This window comes from Ahaetulla prasina, chromosome 14 (genome assembly GCF_028640845.1).
Source record: "Ahaetulla prasina isolate Xishuangbanna chromosome 14, ASM2864084v1, whole genome shotgun sequence".
NCBI lineage: Eukaryota > Metazoa > Chordata > Lepidosauria > Squamata > Colubridae > Ahaetulla > Ahaetulla prasina.
Window position 1 is genome coordinate 22,519,953 of NC_080552.1, and position 17,633 is coordinate 22,537,585.

At 47.9% G+C, this 17,633-nt stretch overlaps 2 protein-coding genes across 4 annotated transcripts in view; both read left to right on the forward strand.

The window, feature by feature from the left end:
* The window catches only part of LOC131184976 (lysosomal alpha-glucosidase-like), a 31,020-nt gene extending 18,555 nt beyond the window's left edge, over positions 1-12,465 (forward strand). For all 3 annotated transcript variants that reach the window (XM_058156924.1, XM_058156923.1, XM_058156925.1), the window contains exons 10-20: positions 1,278-1,391; positions 2,056-2,140; positions 2,911-3,028; positions 3,479-3,612; positions 4,001-4,152; positions 5,254-5,402; positions 6,748-6,889; positions 7,457-7,555; positions 8,803-8,967; positions 10,253-10,399; positions 11,612-12,465. In XM_058156924.1, the coding sequence (XP_058012907.1) occupies positions 1,278-1,391; positions 2,056-2,140; positions 2,911-3,028; positions 3,479-3,612; positions 4,001-4,152; positions 5,254-5,402; positions 6,748-6,889; positions 7,457-7,555; positions 8,803-8,967; positions 10,253-10,399; positions 11,612-11,674 (1,368 nt within the window). In that variant the 3' untranslated portion in view covers positions 11,675-12,465. The remainder of the gene's footprint in view (positions 1-1,277; positions 1,392-2,055; positions 2,141-2,910; positions 3,029-3,478; positions 3,613-4,000; positions 4,153-5,253; positions 5,403-6,747; positions 6,890-7,456; positions 7,556-8,802; positions 8,968-10,252; positions 10,400-11,611) is intronic.
* A 2,168-nt stretch (positions 12,466-14,633) lies between these two features.
* The window catches only part of INTS1 (integrator complex subunit 1), a 44,108-nt gene continuing 41,108 nt past the window's right edge, over positions 14,634-17,633 (forward strand). The window contains exons 1-2 of the mRNA XM_058157656.1: positions 14,634-14,790; positions 17,119-17,403. Of these exons, the coding sequence (XP_058013639.1) occupies positions 14,733-14,790; positions 17,119-17,403 (343 nt within the window). The 5' untranslated portion in view covers positions 14,634-14,732. The remainder of the gene's footprint in view (positions 14,791-17,118; positions 17,404-17,633) is intronic.

Consider the following 17,633-nt stretch of genomic DNA (forward strand, 5'->3'; position numbering starts at 1 on the left):
CGGATGCATTTTCTCGGGCAAGCTTTCCTATCATAAACTCTATATGGGCCATTATCACTGGCCCAGCTATTTTCAAATGAATTTAGCATTATTTTTTTAATGTGGGATCTGTTTTATCGATGGCTAACTAACAGAAACAGAAGTTAGAAACTTAAAAGCACAAGAGAATGATTAATTTCATTGAAGATTTACTAAAATGGGTAAGCAAATATTATTACTATGTGTTTATTATTGATGCTATTTTATTGTTATTATTATTACTATTTCTCAAAATCAACTGTACTCAGACAACACACTGTTTATATAGACATTGAATTTTTATGTTTAATATTTTTTTTATTTTTTTAAAATATAATGTTTAAAAAATATTATAAAAAAATAAAATAAAATAAAGGATCCTTTGGAGCCGGTCCTGGAATGCTGGCCTTAAAAATATCCAGATGTGTAGACTTTAACTTGCAGGTTTTGCCAGCTGCTGTGGCCATTTCTGAGAATTCTAGCCACACATCTGGAAGTCGCCCAGCTTGGGAAAACTGCTGCGTAAAACAGCTGGTTCTCACGTTATTTTCTCTCAGGATCCTGGAATCAGTAGCGTTCAGCCTCCGGGCTCTTATTGGCCTTATGACGAAGGCCTGAAGCGCGGCGTGTTCATCAACAACACCAAAGGAAACCTCTGATTGAATGGTGAGTGTCTGCTCTCCTTCTTCACTTCAAATGGATGCTCTGCTCAAAGGGAATTGTTGTGGCAGCAGAGCTGGCAGCAGAATCGGACAGTGAGGAGGTTGGAGAGGAACTTGGGCCAGTCCTGGGGGCTGGGGAATGCTCAGATGAGGGCTCTGCATCGGAGACAGAGAGTGGGCCAAGGCCATCTGATAGTTACGTGCAGCCTCCGGAGTCTGACAGCAGCAAAGCAAAAGAACAGCATGAACCTGTCCCCAGTTTGCGCATGCGGAGAGCCACCAGGAGACAGGAACAATTAAGAAAACAGGGTCGACTTGGGAGTAAGGCTTAGAGTTGATTGGCCCCTTCCATAAGAGATAAAAGACCAGCAACGGTGTTTGAGCTCTTTGCCGGAAAACAATGTTTTCCTGAAATATGAACAAACTGGTGCTATTTTAATCTTTTCCCTAGCCCTAAAACAAAATAATAACCAAACTTCGGATGCATTTTCTCGGGCAAGCTTTCCTATCATAAACTCTATATGGGCCATTATCACTGGCCCAGCTATTTTCAAATGAATTTAGCATTATTTTTTAAGTTTCATTTTTTTTCACCAGGTCTGGCCCGGCTACACTGCTTATCCTGACTTTTCCAACCCAACCACTTATGAATGGTGGCTAGAAAATCTGAAACATCTTCACGCTCAAGTTCCTTTCGACGGCCTTTGGATCGTACGTCTCCTTCTTAACTCCTCTTGGTTTCTGGGTGGCAAGACATGGGTGACTCTGAACTAGACGTTAGTAAGAAAAAGAAAATAGATATAATGCTAGTGTGCCAAGTCAGGAACTCCATTTGCAAGAGAAATCGGGTTTGTGTTTGTGCCTGTGTGTGTGTCTAGCAGCACATTTTCCGATTAACACATTTTATTAAAAGAGATCAGTCTTCTTGAGCTGATGAGCACATCTTTTATTGTGAGAAACTCACAAAAGCATCGGGTTTTGTGAGTTACAGCTTACTTCATCTGTTACTAAAGGTGTTGCCAAACTCCTGGTTTTTGTTTATCTGTGTCCTCAGGGTCACCTGAGCGGTGTTCCTGGTTCCTGTAGTCTACAATTCTTTTTCCTCTGGAAATCCATTCCTACTCCCGTACCATTCCAAGGGTGTCCATCCCAAACTGTATAGCAAAAAGTCTGTAGAGATTCTCAGTCATCCATCAAGCTTCTTGGCTGAGAAGTGAAAAAGCACTTTTGGGACAACCATGACTTGGATGACTGAGAATCTCTACAGAATATCCCTGACAGATTACTCCTGGTTGTAGAAGGCCAGTGTAGATCGAGTTCAGCAGCCAGACTTTGAATGGGTCTACTTAACTTCCTCCAGATTTCTTTGCTTTAGGACATGAATGAACCATCCAACTTTATTGATGGCTCAACAGAAGGGTGTTCCAAAGGAGATCTAGACAACCCACCTTACGTGCCTGGTAAGAAACACCATCACTTAAAATCTGCAACAGCACAGCTGGCACCAACCCTTTCATGAACCTCCGTACTACATAAGCTTCTTCAGCAGAGCTGCTGGTTGATGGGGTTGTTTCCTGAGTTTTAGCTCTGCCCAGGTGGGAGCCTGAAGGTAACCAGCAGTTATTACAAATATAGCGCAGAAGTTCCTATCAAAAACATTGTTGTGCATTTCCTAGTTTCTGGTCATCTCAGGTAACAGTACAGAGAAACATCCAGGTCTGCTGAAGCTAGCAAGGAACTCATTGGAGATGACATTACATACCACACACCAACTAGGGCTTCAGAAATTGAGGAAGCTCCTTCAGGAAGGTTCTAGAACTGCTTCCAGAAGATGGGAGTCACCAGCCCAAGTGCTATTTCGAAGCTCCAAAATCTTGCCCTTCTTGTAAAGCTGGGGTGGGAATCTGGGTTTTTGAAGTTTGCAAAAGCCCATGTTCCAGTTGGTGAAGGCTGCTGGGAGCTGTAGCTCAACGACATCTAAGAAGGTCATGATTCCTGATCTCGGTTCTAGAACCTCCTTTTCAGTTCTTACTCCTTTTCCATAGAGCATTGCTTGCCCCCACAAAGAGAAGTCCGTGATAGATCTGTATATCTGCGCAAGGATGAACTCCTGCCTTAGCACCCCACTGGCTGGGTTTGGAAGTGCAACACCTGAGCAGACACGACTTGCTGAGTAGACATCCATGCCGGGTCTTTCGTCTCCTCACCTCCCTTTCTCTGTCTCCATTAGGGATCCTGGGAGGTTCTCTTTCTGCAAAGACTATTTGCGCTTCAGCCAAGCAGAGTCTCTCTGTGCATTACAATCTCCACAACCTCTATGGGCTGATGGAAGCCAAGGCCACCTCAAGGTAGGCCAGGCTCCCCTGCCTTTGGGAATTGTGTATTTTGGAGGTGACAGCAATAGGATGTTTGCAGGCCCATCATCATCAACACCACCTCCTCCTCCTCCTCCCTCTCCCTCTCCCTCTCTTTCTTTTTCTCCACCTCCTCTTTCCTTCTTTCTTCTTCTCTTCCTTCTCCACCACGACTTCTTCTTCTTCTTCCTCCTCCTCCTCCTCCTCCTCCTCTTCTTCTTCTCCCCCTCCCTCTCCTTCTCTCCTTTTTCTCCTCCTCCTCTTTCCTTCTTTCTTCTTCTCTTCCTTCTCTCCCTCCTCCTCCTCCTGTCCCTCTCCCTCCTCCTCCTCCTCCTCCTCCTCCTTCCCCTTCCCCTCCTTTTTTTTGCCATGCTGAGGATTCATCAGCTTCCCAAATAAGTCCATTATTCTTGACTAGGTTTGTTTTTTTTATTTTCCTTGCAGGGCTCTGGTTGAAATCCGAGGGAAGAGACCCTTCATTATTTCACGTTCCACTTTCCCAAGTCAGGGCAGGTATTCTGGACACTGGCTGGGGGACAACCGGAGCGAATGGAAGGATATGTTTTGGTCCATTCCAGGTACCCCTCATCTGCTTTCGGATGCAATTTTGAATATCTGCTGCTCCTGTCATACATAGGCTTCCCCTCATTATCTGTGTGCGTTTTATAAAGTCAGTACAAAGCTGTCCCACAGGCATGGCTGGAAGTGGGTGCCGAAACTTGTAAATGGGAAACTTACAAGTAATTTGCCAGTAGAGCAATAACCTATCAGAGCTACCGGCATTCTGAATATTTCCAAACCTAGCTCAAGGCCCTTTATCTTTGTATTTTGAACAATATACCTGGCCAAAATACCTGGGACATCCTTCCATAATTAGGAGACCTCGTCCTGGACTATGTCTAAACATTCCGGTGACCTTTGTGGCTAGAGGTTGACCTCATTTGGCCTCTCTGTCCAAATCCCCAGGCCTGCTGAGTTTCAGTCTCTTCGGAGTCCCATTGGTCGGGGCCGACATCTGTGGCTTCTCCAGCTCCACCTCGGAAGAGCTCTGCGTTCGCTGGATGCAGCTGGGGGCCTTTTATCCTTTTTCACGCAATCACAACACTCAACTTGAGAAGGTGAGGGAGGAGAGGGGTGGGTGGTTTCCCCGCTTCTCAGGTACCTTACCCCAATTCTCTACCTTCACCTCCCGTCCAGTACTAGAACAGAAGTTTCCATCCCTTGTTTCTGTAAACCAAAGGACAGAATTGGAGCCGGACTTAATGCAAAAAAGTTTTCCTTTCCGTGTGAAAAGCGTGAAGGAAGAGCTCACCGTTGCATCTCTGTATGTGACTTGAGAGTTCTCTCTCTGTTGTGACTCGTGCAGAGAATTCTGGGAATCCTTTTTCTCCGACTCTTCTTCTGAAGAGCTCCATGACACTGGATGTACCTAAAGGTTGTTGCAATATAGCTCCCTTGCCAAGCAAGAGTTCAGATTATTCATTCTTTGTCAAAGACGTTAATGTCTCCTCTGAGTTACAACTGACTCCTAGAAAACCTCATGGGTGGCTCTGTAAGTATTTTTGAGAGCATTGAAAAGTGATTCGCTGATGCCTTCTGGACTGTTGGTTTATTCTGACCTCGGCTTCCCAAGAGCATGAAGCAGACTCCTTGTCCCTTCTTATTAAGTTACTGTGAATTCCTCTCATTCACATCCGGCGAAGTCTTTCAAGGGAGAATTTACAGTCAAAGACCTTATCTGGCTTGGGGAGCTGCCAAGCCAATATCTTCAAAACTTGGCAAGGAGTCACGAACCAATTAAGCAAACTAATTGTCTCCTGCAAACTCCACTCCCCTTTCGCTCTTCTTTATTCCCTCTGGGAGGGGCCATTCACCATCCACCTGGGGCGTTACTCCTGAGTCGACCCTTGTTCCTTAGCTGTTCCCTTCTCCTGGCAGCTCTGTGCATGCGTACACTGGGAACAGGCTCCAGCTGTTCTTCTGCCTCACTGATGTCTGACTCCGAAGGCAGCTGACAACTGTCAGACGGCCCTGGCCCCATCTCTGCCTCCAACACAGAGCACTCATCAGAGCCTTCCCCAGACTCCAGGAGTGGCCCATGTTTCTCCCCAACCTCTGCACTGCCCGAGTCTGCCACCAGCTCCCCTGGCGGGCCACAACGTGGTTCTTCCACTCTACCCTACAGCCCTCGCTCACGCTCTCCTTTCCCCTCTCAACAGGCTCAAGATCCCACGGCCTTTAGCCCAGCAGCCCGGACAGCCATGAGAGCAGCTCTAGAACTCCGTTACACCCTGCTGCCCCTGCTGTATTCTCTCTTCCATCGGGCTCATCTGCAAGGGGACACGGTCGCCCGCCCCCTGTTTTTTGAGTAAGTCCTTGGCTGCGTCCGAGGGACGATTCTTGGATGAGCTGCAAGACAATACTGCAAAACATTTCAGAAATGGGACTTCAGAGGGAGTTTGGGAAGCACTTTAAGGAAGAATATAGTTTGTAATGAACCCGATCGTTCTTTTTCTTTTTCTTAAATAGTTTTATTTATACTTTTTCTTAACATATATAAGCATTTAGTAAACAGTGTGTTGTCTGGGTCATTTTACATATACATAATTCTGGTAACAATAATAGTATTCTTCCAGTTTCTAATTTCTACCTTTATTGTCTAACGATTGATAAAACAATGGAAAAACGAGGAAACTCCTACAGATGAAAATATAATTTAAAAAAAAATACTAGACTGTGTGGAAATGAATAGGTTAACTTTAAAGATAAAGGATAAAGAAGATACAGAATACTTTTTAACACCGATCATCCTTTTTCTTAGGGGGTCTTCCTTTGGGGAAATCCACCATTTTTTCTTCCTTTAATGCCCGGGGCTGAGCCCTGCAGAAGAGGGTTCTTTACAGATTTAGTTGGTTCCCACAATCTCTAGGTCAACAGGTTTCCAGACCTGGGAAAGGCACAACAGCCTGTGTTTCAGAGCTAAGTTCTGGCTTTTGGGTGAGGTTCTTCCTCGCTTTGGATCTTGGCTCTGGATGAGGTCTTTTGTACTTATTCCCATGGACTGGTGTATGGAGCTGAGTGTCAAGCTTCAAAGATATGTTGCTGTTGCCATTATTATTGCATCTCAGCTTGGCAACGAACTATGGGTGGGGTGGGGGGAGGGACCGGGACAGAGAAACATGGCCCAGATATGAAGATGTCTGCGTGAGGGCCAAGAACACTTCAGCAGGTGTTTACAGAAGACAGAAAGACTTTCCCACGACAATATCCGGAGAAAGTATCAGCCAATCTGACCTGAGCTAATTAGTGTGTGTGTGTGTGTGTGTAAGATTGTGAACTTTAACTATGGGGCTTAGGGCGGGAAAGATCTAGATCTGGTTTTGCCTTCGATCGTGCCACAGTGATGTACTCAATAAAGTTTTGCATGAAGAGATTGGATTGTCTCGATGGCACTTGCATCATGGTCCCTAGGCCAGGGATCTGCAAACTTGGCTCTTTTAAGACTTGTGGACTTCAACTCCCAGAGTTCCTCAACCAGCTTTGCTGGCTAAGGAACTCTGGGAGTTGACGTCTACAAGTCTTTAAAGAGCCAAGTTTGCAGACCCCTGGCCTAGGCTTACCAACTGAAGATCTTTTCAAGGAGCCCTGGATGGTTGTGGTGGGTCTTCTTAACATGACGCAGACGGTATTGCAATGATTTCCCCTTGTGGTAGGTTCCCAAAAGATGAGGCCACCTACGCAGTAGAGAAGCAGTTCCTTTGGGGCCGAGTCCTGCTGGTAACGCCCGTTCTGGAACCTGGCGCAGATTCAGTGATTGGTTACTTCCCCAAAGGCGTTTGGTATGATTACTACACGGTAAGGACCCAGTCAGGGGTGGGCTTCAGATCCTTTAGCAACAGGTTCGCTGCCCTGTTGCTGGGTGGGCGTTGCCATGGTGGGCGTGGCCTAGTTGGTCACCTGCACCACAGCGGGGGTGGGGGGAGGGCTTTTTCAGCCTCCCCAGGCTCCAGAGGCTTTTCTCAAGCCTCCGGGAGGGTGGAAACTGGTTTCCCCGGGGTCTGGAGGGCTCTTTCCGGACTTCCGTAACCTCTGGTAGGCCCATTTTTTGCCCTCCCAGACTCTCCGCGCAGCCTCTTCACTTACCTAGAATGATGAATGGGCTATGTGGAAACTCCTGGGAGGGGAGGGGTAGGCGTGGCCATCCAGGGATGGCATTTGGGGGTTCACCGAACCCCGGTGATCCTTGGCTAGAGGATCGGCCGAACCCTGACGAACCCCCAGGAGCCCACCCCTGGACCCAGCCCTTGAGCTCCTGTCATGGTCCTCCCACCTCTCTGGAGTCCAGGTGAACCCCATTTCTTAGACTTCGAGGGGACCGTGGTCCTTCACGCCCATCTGAGGCCTTCTCCTCGTCCTCTTCAGGGATCTTCGGTGAACAGCAGCGGGGAGAGCTTGAAAATGGCGGCCCCTCTGGACCACATCAACGTCCATCTGCGAGAGGGCACCATCCTGCCGACTCAGGTGAGACCAAAAGATGCTCTTACTCACTCTTCGCCACCCCCACTGATTGTGGATAAACTTCTGAGAGCCGAGGATTCTCTAGGCAAGCTTGTACGCGACCAACCTGATCCTCTCTCCCTCCGTAAGATCAGGGGTGGATTCAGCTGGTTCGGACCAGTTCGAGTGAATCGGGTGTTAATTTTAATCTGGTTCGCCGAACCGATAGTTGCAAGGACTGCCTGACCCCACCCAGCCCACCCTGCCCCTCCCAGGAGTCTTCACACAGCCCGTTTTGGATGCAGGTAAGTGCAGGGCGTGTGCAGAGGCTCTGGGAGGGCAAAAAATGGGCCTTCCAAAAGTCTGGAAATGGACCCGTTTCCAGCCAACCGGAGGGCCTCCAGTGCCTAGGGGAGGCCGTTTTTGCGCTCCCAGAGCGCAAGGAAAGCCTCTAGAGCCTGGGGAGGGCAAAAAGCTTCCTAACAGTGAGAACAAATACCCTATTTTTTGGAGTATAAGACGCTCCGGACTATAAGACGCAACAACCTTTTTTTGGTGAGGAAAACAAGAAAAAGAAATCTGCCTCTGCCTCCAAGCAATTTTGCCTCATTGCAGCAAACAGCCTGCTTTACTTTCATTTTCGTTTTCAGCATAGCTTGATTAGCAGAAGAAGAAAAAAATCTACTCCCAGCAATTTACCTCCTTGCAGCAAGCAGCAGAGGCCGGCACAGCAATAGGCCATGGCAATCCCTGGAGCCTGAAACAGCTGAGAGTCGGGAGGCCGATCAACTTGTGCTAATTAGGCTGTGCTGAAGCTGAAATGGGCTTCTTCTTCTTGCCGCAAGGAGGTAAATTGCTGGGAGGCAGAGGCCACAGGGTGGGGGCCAGCGGGCAGGCAGGGCTACATTCTGTGTATTTAAACAGACCCAAATTTTCACCCCCTTTTAGGGGGGAAAAAGGTGCATCTTATACTCCGAAAAATACGGTAACTTAGAAAGTTAAAATACAGACCTGGAAAATAAAACGGAAAGCTACCTGGAGATGGACCAGGAAGAAAAGCTTTTTCTTCTTCAGTCTTGAGGTTGCAAAACTTTTGGTCATTATGTCACAGTCTCTACCAGCAAAATGCGGCTTCTGGGCTACAAGCAGAAGGGAAAGACAGGGTTGCATGGATGAACATTTTTTACTGTCCCAAGTGACATCCTCTCCTCTCCTCTCCTCTCCTCTCCTCTCCTCTCCTCTCCTTCCCTCCCTCTGCTGGCGTGTCTCAGAAACCCGGAGGCAGCACTTGGCTAACACGCCGGAACCCTCTGACCCTGATCGCAGCCTTATCCCAGACCTCCAACGCCTGGGGAGACCTGTTTTGGGACGATGGCGACAGCCTGGACACCTTTGAAAAGGGCGACTATTCCTACCTGGTGTTCAATGTCACGCAGGTAAGAAGGTCCCACCTGGCAGCCGGGAGGAGGAAGGAGCTTCTTCTGCTCGGTTCTCTTTCAAGTAGGACTCTTATGTATTTATTTTTATTTAGTTAGTTAGTTTGTCAAACATGTATGAGATAACAGGTATAAGTATAAGCATGAAATAAACACACAAAATGAATACAACCAAAGGGAACATTAGGACAGGAACGGTAGGCACGCTGGTGTGCGCTTATGCACGCCCCTTACAGACCTCTTAGGAATGGGGTGAGGTCGACAGTAGACAGTCCAAGGCAGTGATGGCTAACGTTTTTGCCGTCGTGTGCCAAAAGCGGGGGGGAGCATGGGGGGGTCGTGTGCATGCACACCCACACCCACAATCCATTGCTCCCCTCCCCGCGCATGCACACGCGACCCCCACTTTTGGCACGTGATGGTACGGTGGGACCGGAAGGCCCTTTTTTAGCCCTCCCCAGGCTCCAGAGACTTTCTAGGAGCCTGGGGAGGGCGAAAACAGCCTTCCCCACCCACTCCCCTGGAGGCCCTCCGGAGGCAGGAAACAAGCTGTTTCCTAACTTCCGGTGGGCCCGTAAGGCCTGAAAATCAGCTGGAGCTGAGCTAAGGCAAAGCTCGCATGCCCACTGATATGGCTCGGTGCCGTAGGTTCGCCATCACGGGTCTAAGGTTAAACTTATGCGGGTTTGGGGAAGAAACCATAGAGTCAGGTAGTGCATTCCAGGCGTTGACCACTCTGTTACTGAAGTCGTATTTTCTGCAATCCAGTTTGGAACGGTTTATCATAAGTTTGTATCTATTGGGTGCTCGTGTATTGTTGAGGTTGAAGCTGAAGTAGTCATTGACAGGTAAGACGTTGTAGCAGATAATTTTGTGTATTACGCTTAGGTCAGACCAAAGGCAGCGTAGTTCTAAGTTGTCCAAGCCAAAATTTCAAGCCTGGTGGCATAAGGGATTCTGTTGTGAGCAGAGGAGTGGAGGACTCTTCTCATGAAATACCTGTGGACTCACTCAATTGTATTAATGTCCGATATACAGTGCGGATTCCAGGCAGACGAGCTGTATTCGAGAATTGGTCTAGCAAAGGTTTTGTATGCCCTAGTTTGGAATATTACCGGAGAAGAAGCTTCGCAAGATTAGGTTAACAACTCTTAATGCCTTTTTGACAATGCTGTTACAGTGGGCTCTGGGGCTTAGATCGTTTGAGACGAGTACTCTGAGGTCCTTGACAGAGTGAGGGTCGTCTAAGAGGTCGTATCTTGAAGTCTCCTTCTCCCTCTTCCAGAACACCTTCATCTCCACCATCCTGCATTCCAATACCGAAGCCACCTACATCACAGTGGATAAACTCAGCGTCTATGGAGTCCGGGAAGAGCCGAAAACGGTCACCGTCAGTGGCAAAAATTGGCCCTTCACTTATTTGACCAATCAGGTAACTAACCAACTAATGATTCAGACCGTGTGTGTGTGTATGTGTGTGTGTGTCCAAACTTGCCAACTTTAGGACTTGTGGACTTCAACTAGAGGGAGCGTCTCGGAGCTCCCATATAACACCTCTCCTACGCAAGCTGCACTGGTTGCCGGTGGTCTTCCGGGTGCAATTCAAGGTGTTGGTGATCACCTTTAAAGCGCTCCATGGCATAGGACCAGGTTACTTACAAGACCGCCTACTGCCGCCAATAGCCTCCCATCGACCTGTGCGCTCCCACAGGGGGGGGTCTCCTCGGGGTGCCGTCAGCTAAACAATGTCGGCTGGCGGCCCTAGGGGAAGAGCCTTCTCTGTGGGGGCACCTACCCTATGGAACGAACTGCCTCTGGGGCTACGCCTTCTTCCCGACCTCCGGGCCTTTAAGCGCGAGCTCAAGACTTTTTTGTTTCACCGAGCAGGGTTGGCCTAAGAGTAATTTTTAATCGGGTGGTTTTATTACTTGTTATTTTAATATTCGGCCTTATGGTTTCAGATTTTTAAATTTCAAATATTGTGTTTTAATTTTTGTATATGTCTTTTTAAATTGGCTGTAAATTGTCCTGAGTCTTCGGAGAAGGGCGGTATAGAAATGTAAATAATAAATAAATAAATAAACTCCCAGAATCGCTTTGCCAGCAGGGAGAAAGGCTCCGTCTATTTGGTTCTTGTTACATGAAAAATGACCCAAGTTGGTTTACTAGTCAATAATCTTCAAAAGTGACTGATGCCTATCTCCTTAAACTCACAATTGGGCTGTTTTTAATTTTATAGAAGATGCTTCTTAATAGTGCTGTGCATGGAGGGAATGAGGAGGAAGGTTTGTTCTCCGAGCTTGTGGGTTCTCCCTCCCTCCCTCCCTCCCTCCCTCCCTATTAGAATGCAGTATTGCAGGCTAATTATGCTCACAGCCAGGAGTTCGATCCTGACCGGCTCACAGTTGACTCAGCCTTCCATCCTTCCGAGGTCGGTAAAATGAGGACCCAGATTGTTGGGGGACAATATGCTGACTCTGTAAACCGCTTAGAGAGGACGGTCAAGCACTGTGAAGCGGTATATAAGTCTAAGTGTTCTTGCTAGTAGAAAAAGTAGAGTAGGAAAACGGCAGGAATGAGAACAACTCCGTAAAGCAATGGTGCCACCCACTCACTTGGCATTCTTTTGCGTTCATCCCCCCAGGTTCTCCACGTGAACAACCTGCAGCTTCCCCTCAGCCAGGGTTTCTCCGTTCGGTGGCTGTGAGACCAGGAGAATTTCCTCTGCACTGGTTGCATGACGAACCCACCGCCACGAGGAGAGAATCCGCTGCCTGTGGGGAACCCTCGGCGTGGGATCCCCACGTACCTCTGTGGTGGCGCCGCCCCAGCTGAGCCGTGTCGTGGTCTCCTCACATCTTCTCGGGGAAAGGCCCTCCTGCTTGGCCAATGGCCTCCTCCTGCTTCTTGGGAAAGGCCTTTCTCGTCTACAGCTTCTGCTCCATGCTTTCCGGCACACAGACCTCTCACCGTCTTCCGTGTTTCGCTCCGTCGCATGTTGCCAAACATTTCCCACTCCGCGAGTGGCGCTTTGCAGCTTTCCTGGAAAAAGGAGACCTTCGAGTCAAAGACACTGGAATTGGGTTCCTGATGAGTCACTGGCGTTTGGGTCAGCAGACTGAGATTTACTGAGAATTCTCTCTCTACCGTTGTGTGAACTTGGGCGGTGGGCATGCCGGACATTCTCAGTTCTCCGCAGTTTAATTAAGGAAGTCCAATTGCCTCTTGAAAAAAGCACTTTTGGGAAAGAAGGAAGGGAAAGGAAAGGAAAGGAAAGGAAAGGGGAAGGAAAGGGGAAGGAAAGGAGGAAAGGAAAATGTCTATGGAGATTCTCAGTTCTCCAGATCATGGTTGTCTCAAAGGTGCTTTTTCCAAGAGGCAACTGGACTTTCTGGTTTTTCTTTGAAGACGTTTCACTTCCTCATCCAAGAAGTTTCTTCAACTCTGACTGGGTCCATCCCTCCACCATCCAGTCAGAGCCGAAGAAGCTTCTTGGATGAGAAGCAAAATGTCTTCAAAGAAAAACCAGAAAGTCCAGTTGCCTCTTGAAAAAAGCACCTTTGGGACAACCATGAATCCTTACCTCAGTATCAAAGTATTTTGCTAGCATTGTTGGTAAAACCCGCAATGGTGAAGGGTGATATTTCACCCTGTAACAAACCTGCTTCGTTCCTGACAGGTAAATTAACACTTCTGAAGCACCTTGGACCGAGAACCGAGCCCAAATGCCCAGCCCTTATTATTATTAGCCACCCTTGATCCTCTCTGCCATTGGATGGCCAAGTCATGGAAGCCTATTTAACCAATAACATTTCTTTAACCATGCTTGCAACTTTACCAAGGATAATCTGTTGCACGGAACAACTTTTGGCTTTTAAATTTTGAGATTCGGAACGGTTTGCTTCAGAACCGTTGCCAATGGGGCAGGTTTAGCTCTCTTTGCACGCTAGCGTGAAACTTGGGGTATATTTCTCAGCATTAACAACACACCCCGAAATAGGGAGGGCACTTCGCCTTGCCCTGTACTCACCCTCAGAATGAATGTCTATATACTGTGCTAAAATGCCTAGATTTCTACTTCAGAAAATCCAATTTGCACTGTTTTCCCCACCCACAGTTTTCCCGACTGCTGGGGTTTGGGGAATTTTGTTTTCCCTTTAGTACAAGTACTGAAGACAGCATTTAATTTCATTGTACCACGTGCAATGACAATAAACTATAAACAAAGCAGGGAGATTTCTTCCTTGCTCAACCTGTCCGAAATTCCCAGCGCTGCTCAAGAGCCACAGCAGCTACCACCAGGAAAACCACGATAGGGTTAGCTAAGCCTGTTCTTTGGAGTGCCCACTTTCTGTGAAGTCAACCTTGGCATGAGCAAAGGGTTTATGGACCATCACCATAAAGATGTCCAGGACAATTTCTCCTTTAGCTGTCCTGTGACATGGCAAGGGTAGCCAGAAAAATCAACAAATCTAACGTGTAGCAGTGCTGATTAAATGTGACAACCTGAAGACAGGTGGACTTCAACTCCCCGAATTCCCCAGGCCAGCTTGGCTGGCTGGGGAATTCTGGAAATTGAAGTCCACATGTTTCAAAGTTGTCAGGTTTCACCTACACTGCTGTACATCAACATCTGCTGTGCAATTTTGTGGTGCGTTAGGAAGACTAAGGAAAAAGAAATGTGAGCTTTGTCCCTTTAGAGCGGTTGCTCTATTATTATTTTTGGAATATATATACTGGTATATTTTTAAACTCTGCTTGATTCTTTTCCCCAAGTTTCTGTACCAAGAAAGAAATAAAATACAATGTGATGTGTTCTTGATCTGTGGACTGGCTGTTTCCCCTTCCCCCACCCCAAACTAATCCCCTTCGTCATGGCAGGTGAAGATGGGCTCCTTTCCAGGTGCTGAGGGTTCCCAGCGTTGCATTTCCTCTAATCCTGTGACTCCGAAACATCCTCCATCAATTGAATGCGCATTCTGGCGTTTGCAACAGAAACATCCAGGATCTTTAACAGCTATGGTGGCACGGTGGTTAGAACGCAGAATTGCAGGCTAATTCTGCCTACTGCTTGGAGTTCGATCCTTAATAAATTTCTCACTTAGCAACATAAATTATGAGCTCAATTGTGGTTGTAATTCAAGGACTCCCTCCCTCCCTCCCCTCCCCTCCCTCCCTCCCCTTCCCTCTTTCCTTCCCATAGTGGCACAATTGTCAGAATGCAGATTTGCAGGCTGACTCTACCCACTGCCAGGATTTTAATCCTAACCGGTTCAAGGTTAACTGCCTCCCATCCTTCCAAGGTCCGTCAAATGAGGACCCAGATTATTGTGGGCTGGACGGGAGAGGCTGACTCCGTAAACCACTTAGAGAGGACTGTAAAGCACTGTGAAGCGGGATATAAGTCTAAGACACTTTGACGATCGTTAGATGCGGTTATCCCTTTCAGCCGCGCGGGGGCGCAAGCGCCCGTCCCTTTCCAGGCAACCGGATGATTTATCCGACTCGGCTCCGTTTAAAAGCGAAGAGGCTGCAGTTCCACCTCCTGACCGCCGGTGGCGGCCGAAAAACACCCTCCTTCCTAGAGGGGCCGCTTTCGGGCCCACGGGCGGGACTTCCGGTTTCCTTCCCATCTCCGCTGCCCGCAGCGGAGGAACCGGCAGCTCCGCGCTCCCCCCTCCCTCCCTCCCAGGGACGACCCCTCCCCTCAAATCCCCCTCTTTGTGTGTGGGGGAGGACAGGCCCCCCCCAACCCTCGCCGCAGGATGAACAGGCCGAAGCCCGCGGCCGCGCGCCGCCCCAGCGCCTCCGCCAAGCCCTCCGGTAATTGGGGGGGGGAGGGGGGCTGGTGAAAGAGGGGAGGGGTCCTCCCCCCGCCCCCCCTCCCCGTCTGTGGGGGGGGCGCCTCCTCGCGAGGAAGGGGTTGGGGTTCCCCCAGAAGACACGTGTCGGGGGGGGCACAAATGGGGTGGTGGTCTCCAAATTGGAAAGGGGGGGAGGGTCGCCTCCAAGACCCCCACTTCCCCCTCAAAGAAAGCGGAGACCTTTATTCTCTTGAACGTTTCTCTTTCGATCAAAAAAGATAAACCTGATCCTACAGGAGCTTTGGCTTCTTGGGCTGGCCTACCTTGCAGGGCTGGTGTTTTTTTTTTTGTCTCCCCCTCCCCACCACCCTCTTTTCCCCTCCTCCCTCTCGGCTTTGCTGTTACAGGCAGTCCTCGACGTATACGACCACATCTCTGTTTGTTCGGTCAGTTTTGAACCCGTTTTAGGGGCTTTCCTTGATGCCGTTGTTAAGCGAATCGCCACTGTGGATGGGTTATTCGTGCTGCCGTTAAGTGAATCTAGCTTTACCATTGGAGTTTGCTCATCGGAAGGTCGCAAAAAGGGGATCGCATGACCCCCGGGACGCCGTCATAAATACGAGTCAAGTCGCCAAGTGGCTGAATTTTGGTCATGTGACCATGGGGGGGGAAGCTGCAATGGTCGTAAGTGTGAAAAATGGTCATAAGTCACTTTTGTTAGTGCCGTTGTAACTTTGAACGGGTCACTAAATGAACTGTTGTAAGTCGAGGACGACAGCAAGGAGGGGAGGCTTTCTCGGCCGGTCAGTTTCTGCATGGTAGAACGGCTACATGTAGTCCCCGAGTTACAGTGGTTCATTTAGTGACCGTTCAAAGTTACAAAGGTGCTGGAAAAAAAAAGTGACTTAAGAACATTTTTCACACTGGTCCCATGATCAGAATTCAGACGCTTGGCCACCGACTCCTCTTTATGACGGCTGCCGTCTCCTGGGGTCACGTGATCCCCTTTGGCGACCTTCTGACAAGCCAAGTCAAAGGGGAAGCCAGATTCGCTTAGCAACCGGGTGACTCACTTAACAAACACAATGATTCACTTAACAACTGTGGCAAGAGAAATCGTAAAATGGGGGCAAGGCTCACTTAACCAACGTCTTGCTTGGCGACAGAAATTTTGGACTCTTGTCATAAGTCAAGGACTACCTGTACTCTGATGTATTTTTTTATTAAGAAAATTGATAATTTTCTTGCAGGCTGACACCCCCCTCACACACACACCAGTCCACTACTCACGGTGACTCTGGGCAGCCTACAGAAATAGAATAGAATAGAATTTTTTATTGGTCAGGTGTGATTGGACACACAAGGAATTTGTCTCAGTGCATATGCTCTCAGTGTACATAAAAAGACAAGATACATTTGTTAAGAATCATTAGAATAGAATAGAATAGAATAGAATAGAATAGAATAGAATAGAATAGAATAGAATTTTTATTGGCCAAGTGTGATTGGACACACAAGGAGTTTGTCTTGGTGCATATGCTCTCAGTGTACATAAAAAGACAAGATACATTTGTTAGGAATCAATAGAATAGAATAGAATAGAATAGAATAGAATAGAATAGAATAGAATAGAATAGAATAGAATTTTTATTGGCCAAGTGTGATTGGACACACAAGGAATTTGTCTCAGTGCATATGCTCTCAGTGTACATAAAAAGACAAGATACATTTGTTAAGAATCATTAGAATAGAATAGAATAGAATAGAATAGAATAGAATAGAATAGAATAGAATAGAATAGAATAGAATAGAATAGAATTTTTATTGGCCAAGTGTGATTGGACACACAAGGAATTTGTCTTGGTGCATACGCTCTCAGTGTACATAAAAGAAAAGATACGTTCATCAAGGTACAACACTTACAACACTTACCAATAGTCATGGGGTACAAATTTAACCCTTAATGATACAACACTTAATGATAGCCATAGGCTACAATTAAGCAATCAGGAAACAATCAATTACAGTATAAATCGTAAGGATACAAGCAACAAAGTTACAGTCATAAGTGGAAGGAGATGGGTGATGGGAAAAATAAGACCCCTATACACCCCCACTCCGAAACCTGCATTCCTTTAGCGACAACAATCAAACAAGTCACTTGAGGGGCTTTGTATCCCCCTTGGGGGGGGGGGGTGTCCTCAGCCCCACTGGGAAATCCTTGCCTCCAGTGCCCAAGTCACTTACATTACGGCCGATGGAGATTTCTGGGGGGTCTTTCAGAAGGAGGCCTCATGGGGCTCCCCACAACCTTACCTGATCTTCTTCTTCCATTTTCCCACCTTAGGCCACCCTCCTCCGGGGGACTTCATCGCTTTGGGCTCCAAAGGCCAGGTGGGAGAGTCCAAGACGGCCGCCACCTTGCTCAAGCCCACATCATCTGGGTTGCCCTCCGAGCGGAAGCGCGAGGCGGCGGCGGCTGCTTTGTCCAGCACCTCCGGACTGACCAAGCGCCCCAAACTTTCCTCCACACCCCCTCTCAGCGCTCTGGGACGTTTGGCCGAGGCTGCTGTGGCTGAGAAGCGAGCCATTTCGCCTTCCATCAAAGAACCGTCCGTCATTCCTATTGAAGGTAAAGTCTATAAGGGATGAGGGTGGATGGGCAGCATTTTCTCCCCCCAAAATTGTGGGGAGGATATTTATCAATGTATTTTACTAGGTAGGTATTGAATGATTTTCTCCCCACAATCAGGAGGCTGTGAGTTCAATCCTAGGTAGAGGCAGATATTTCTCTCTCTCGGCACAATGAGAATATTTGTTCAATGCTGAACAAAACTCCGCATTGGCGACAGGAAGGGCATC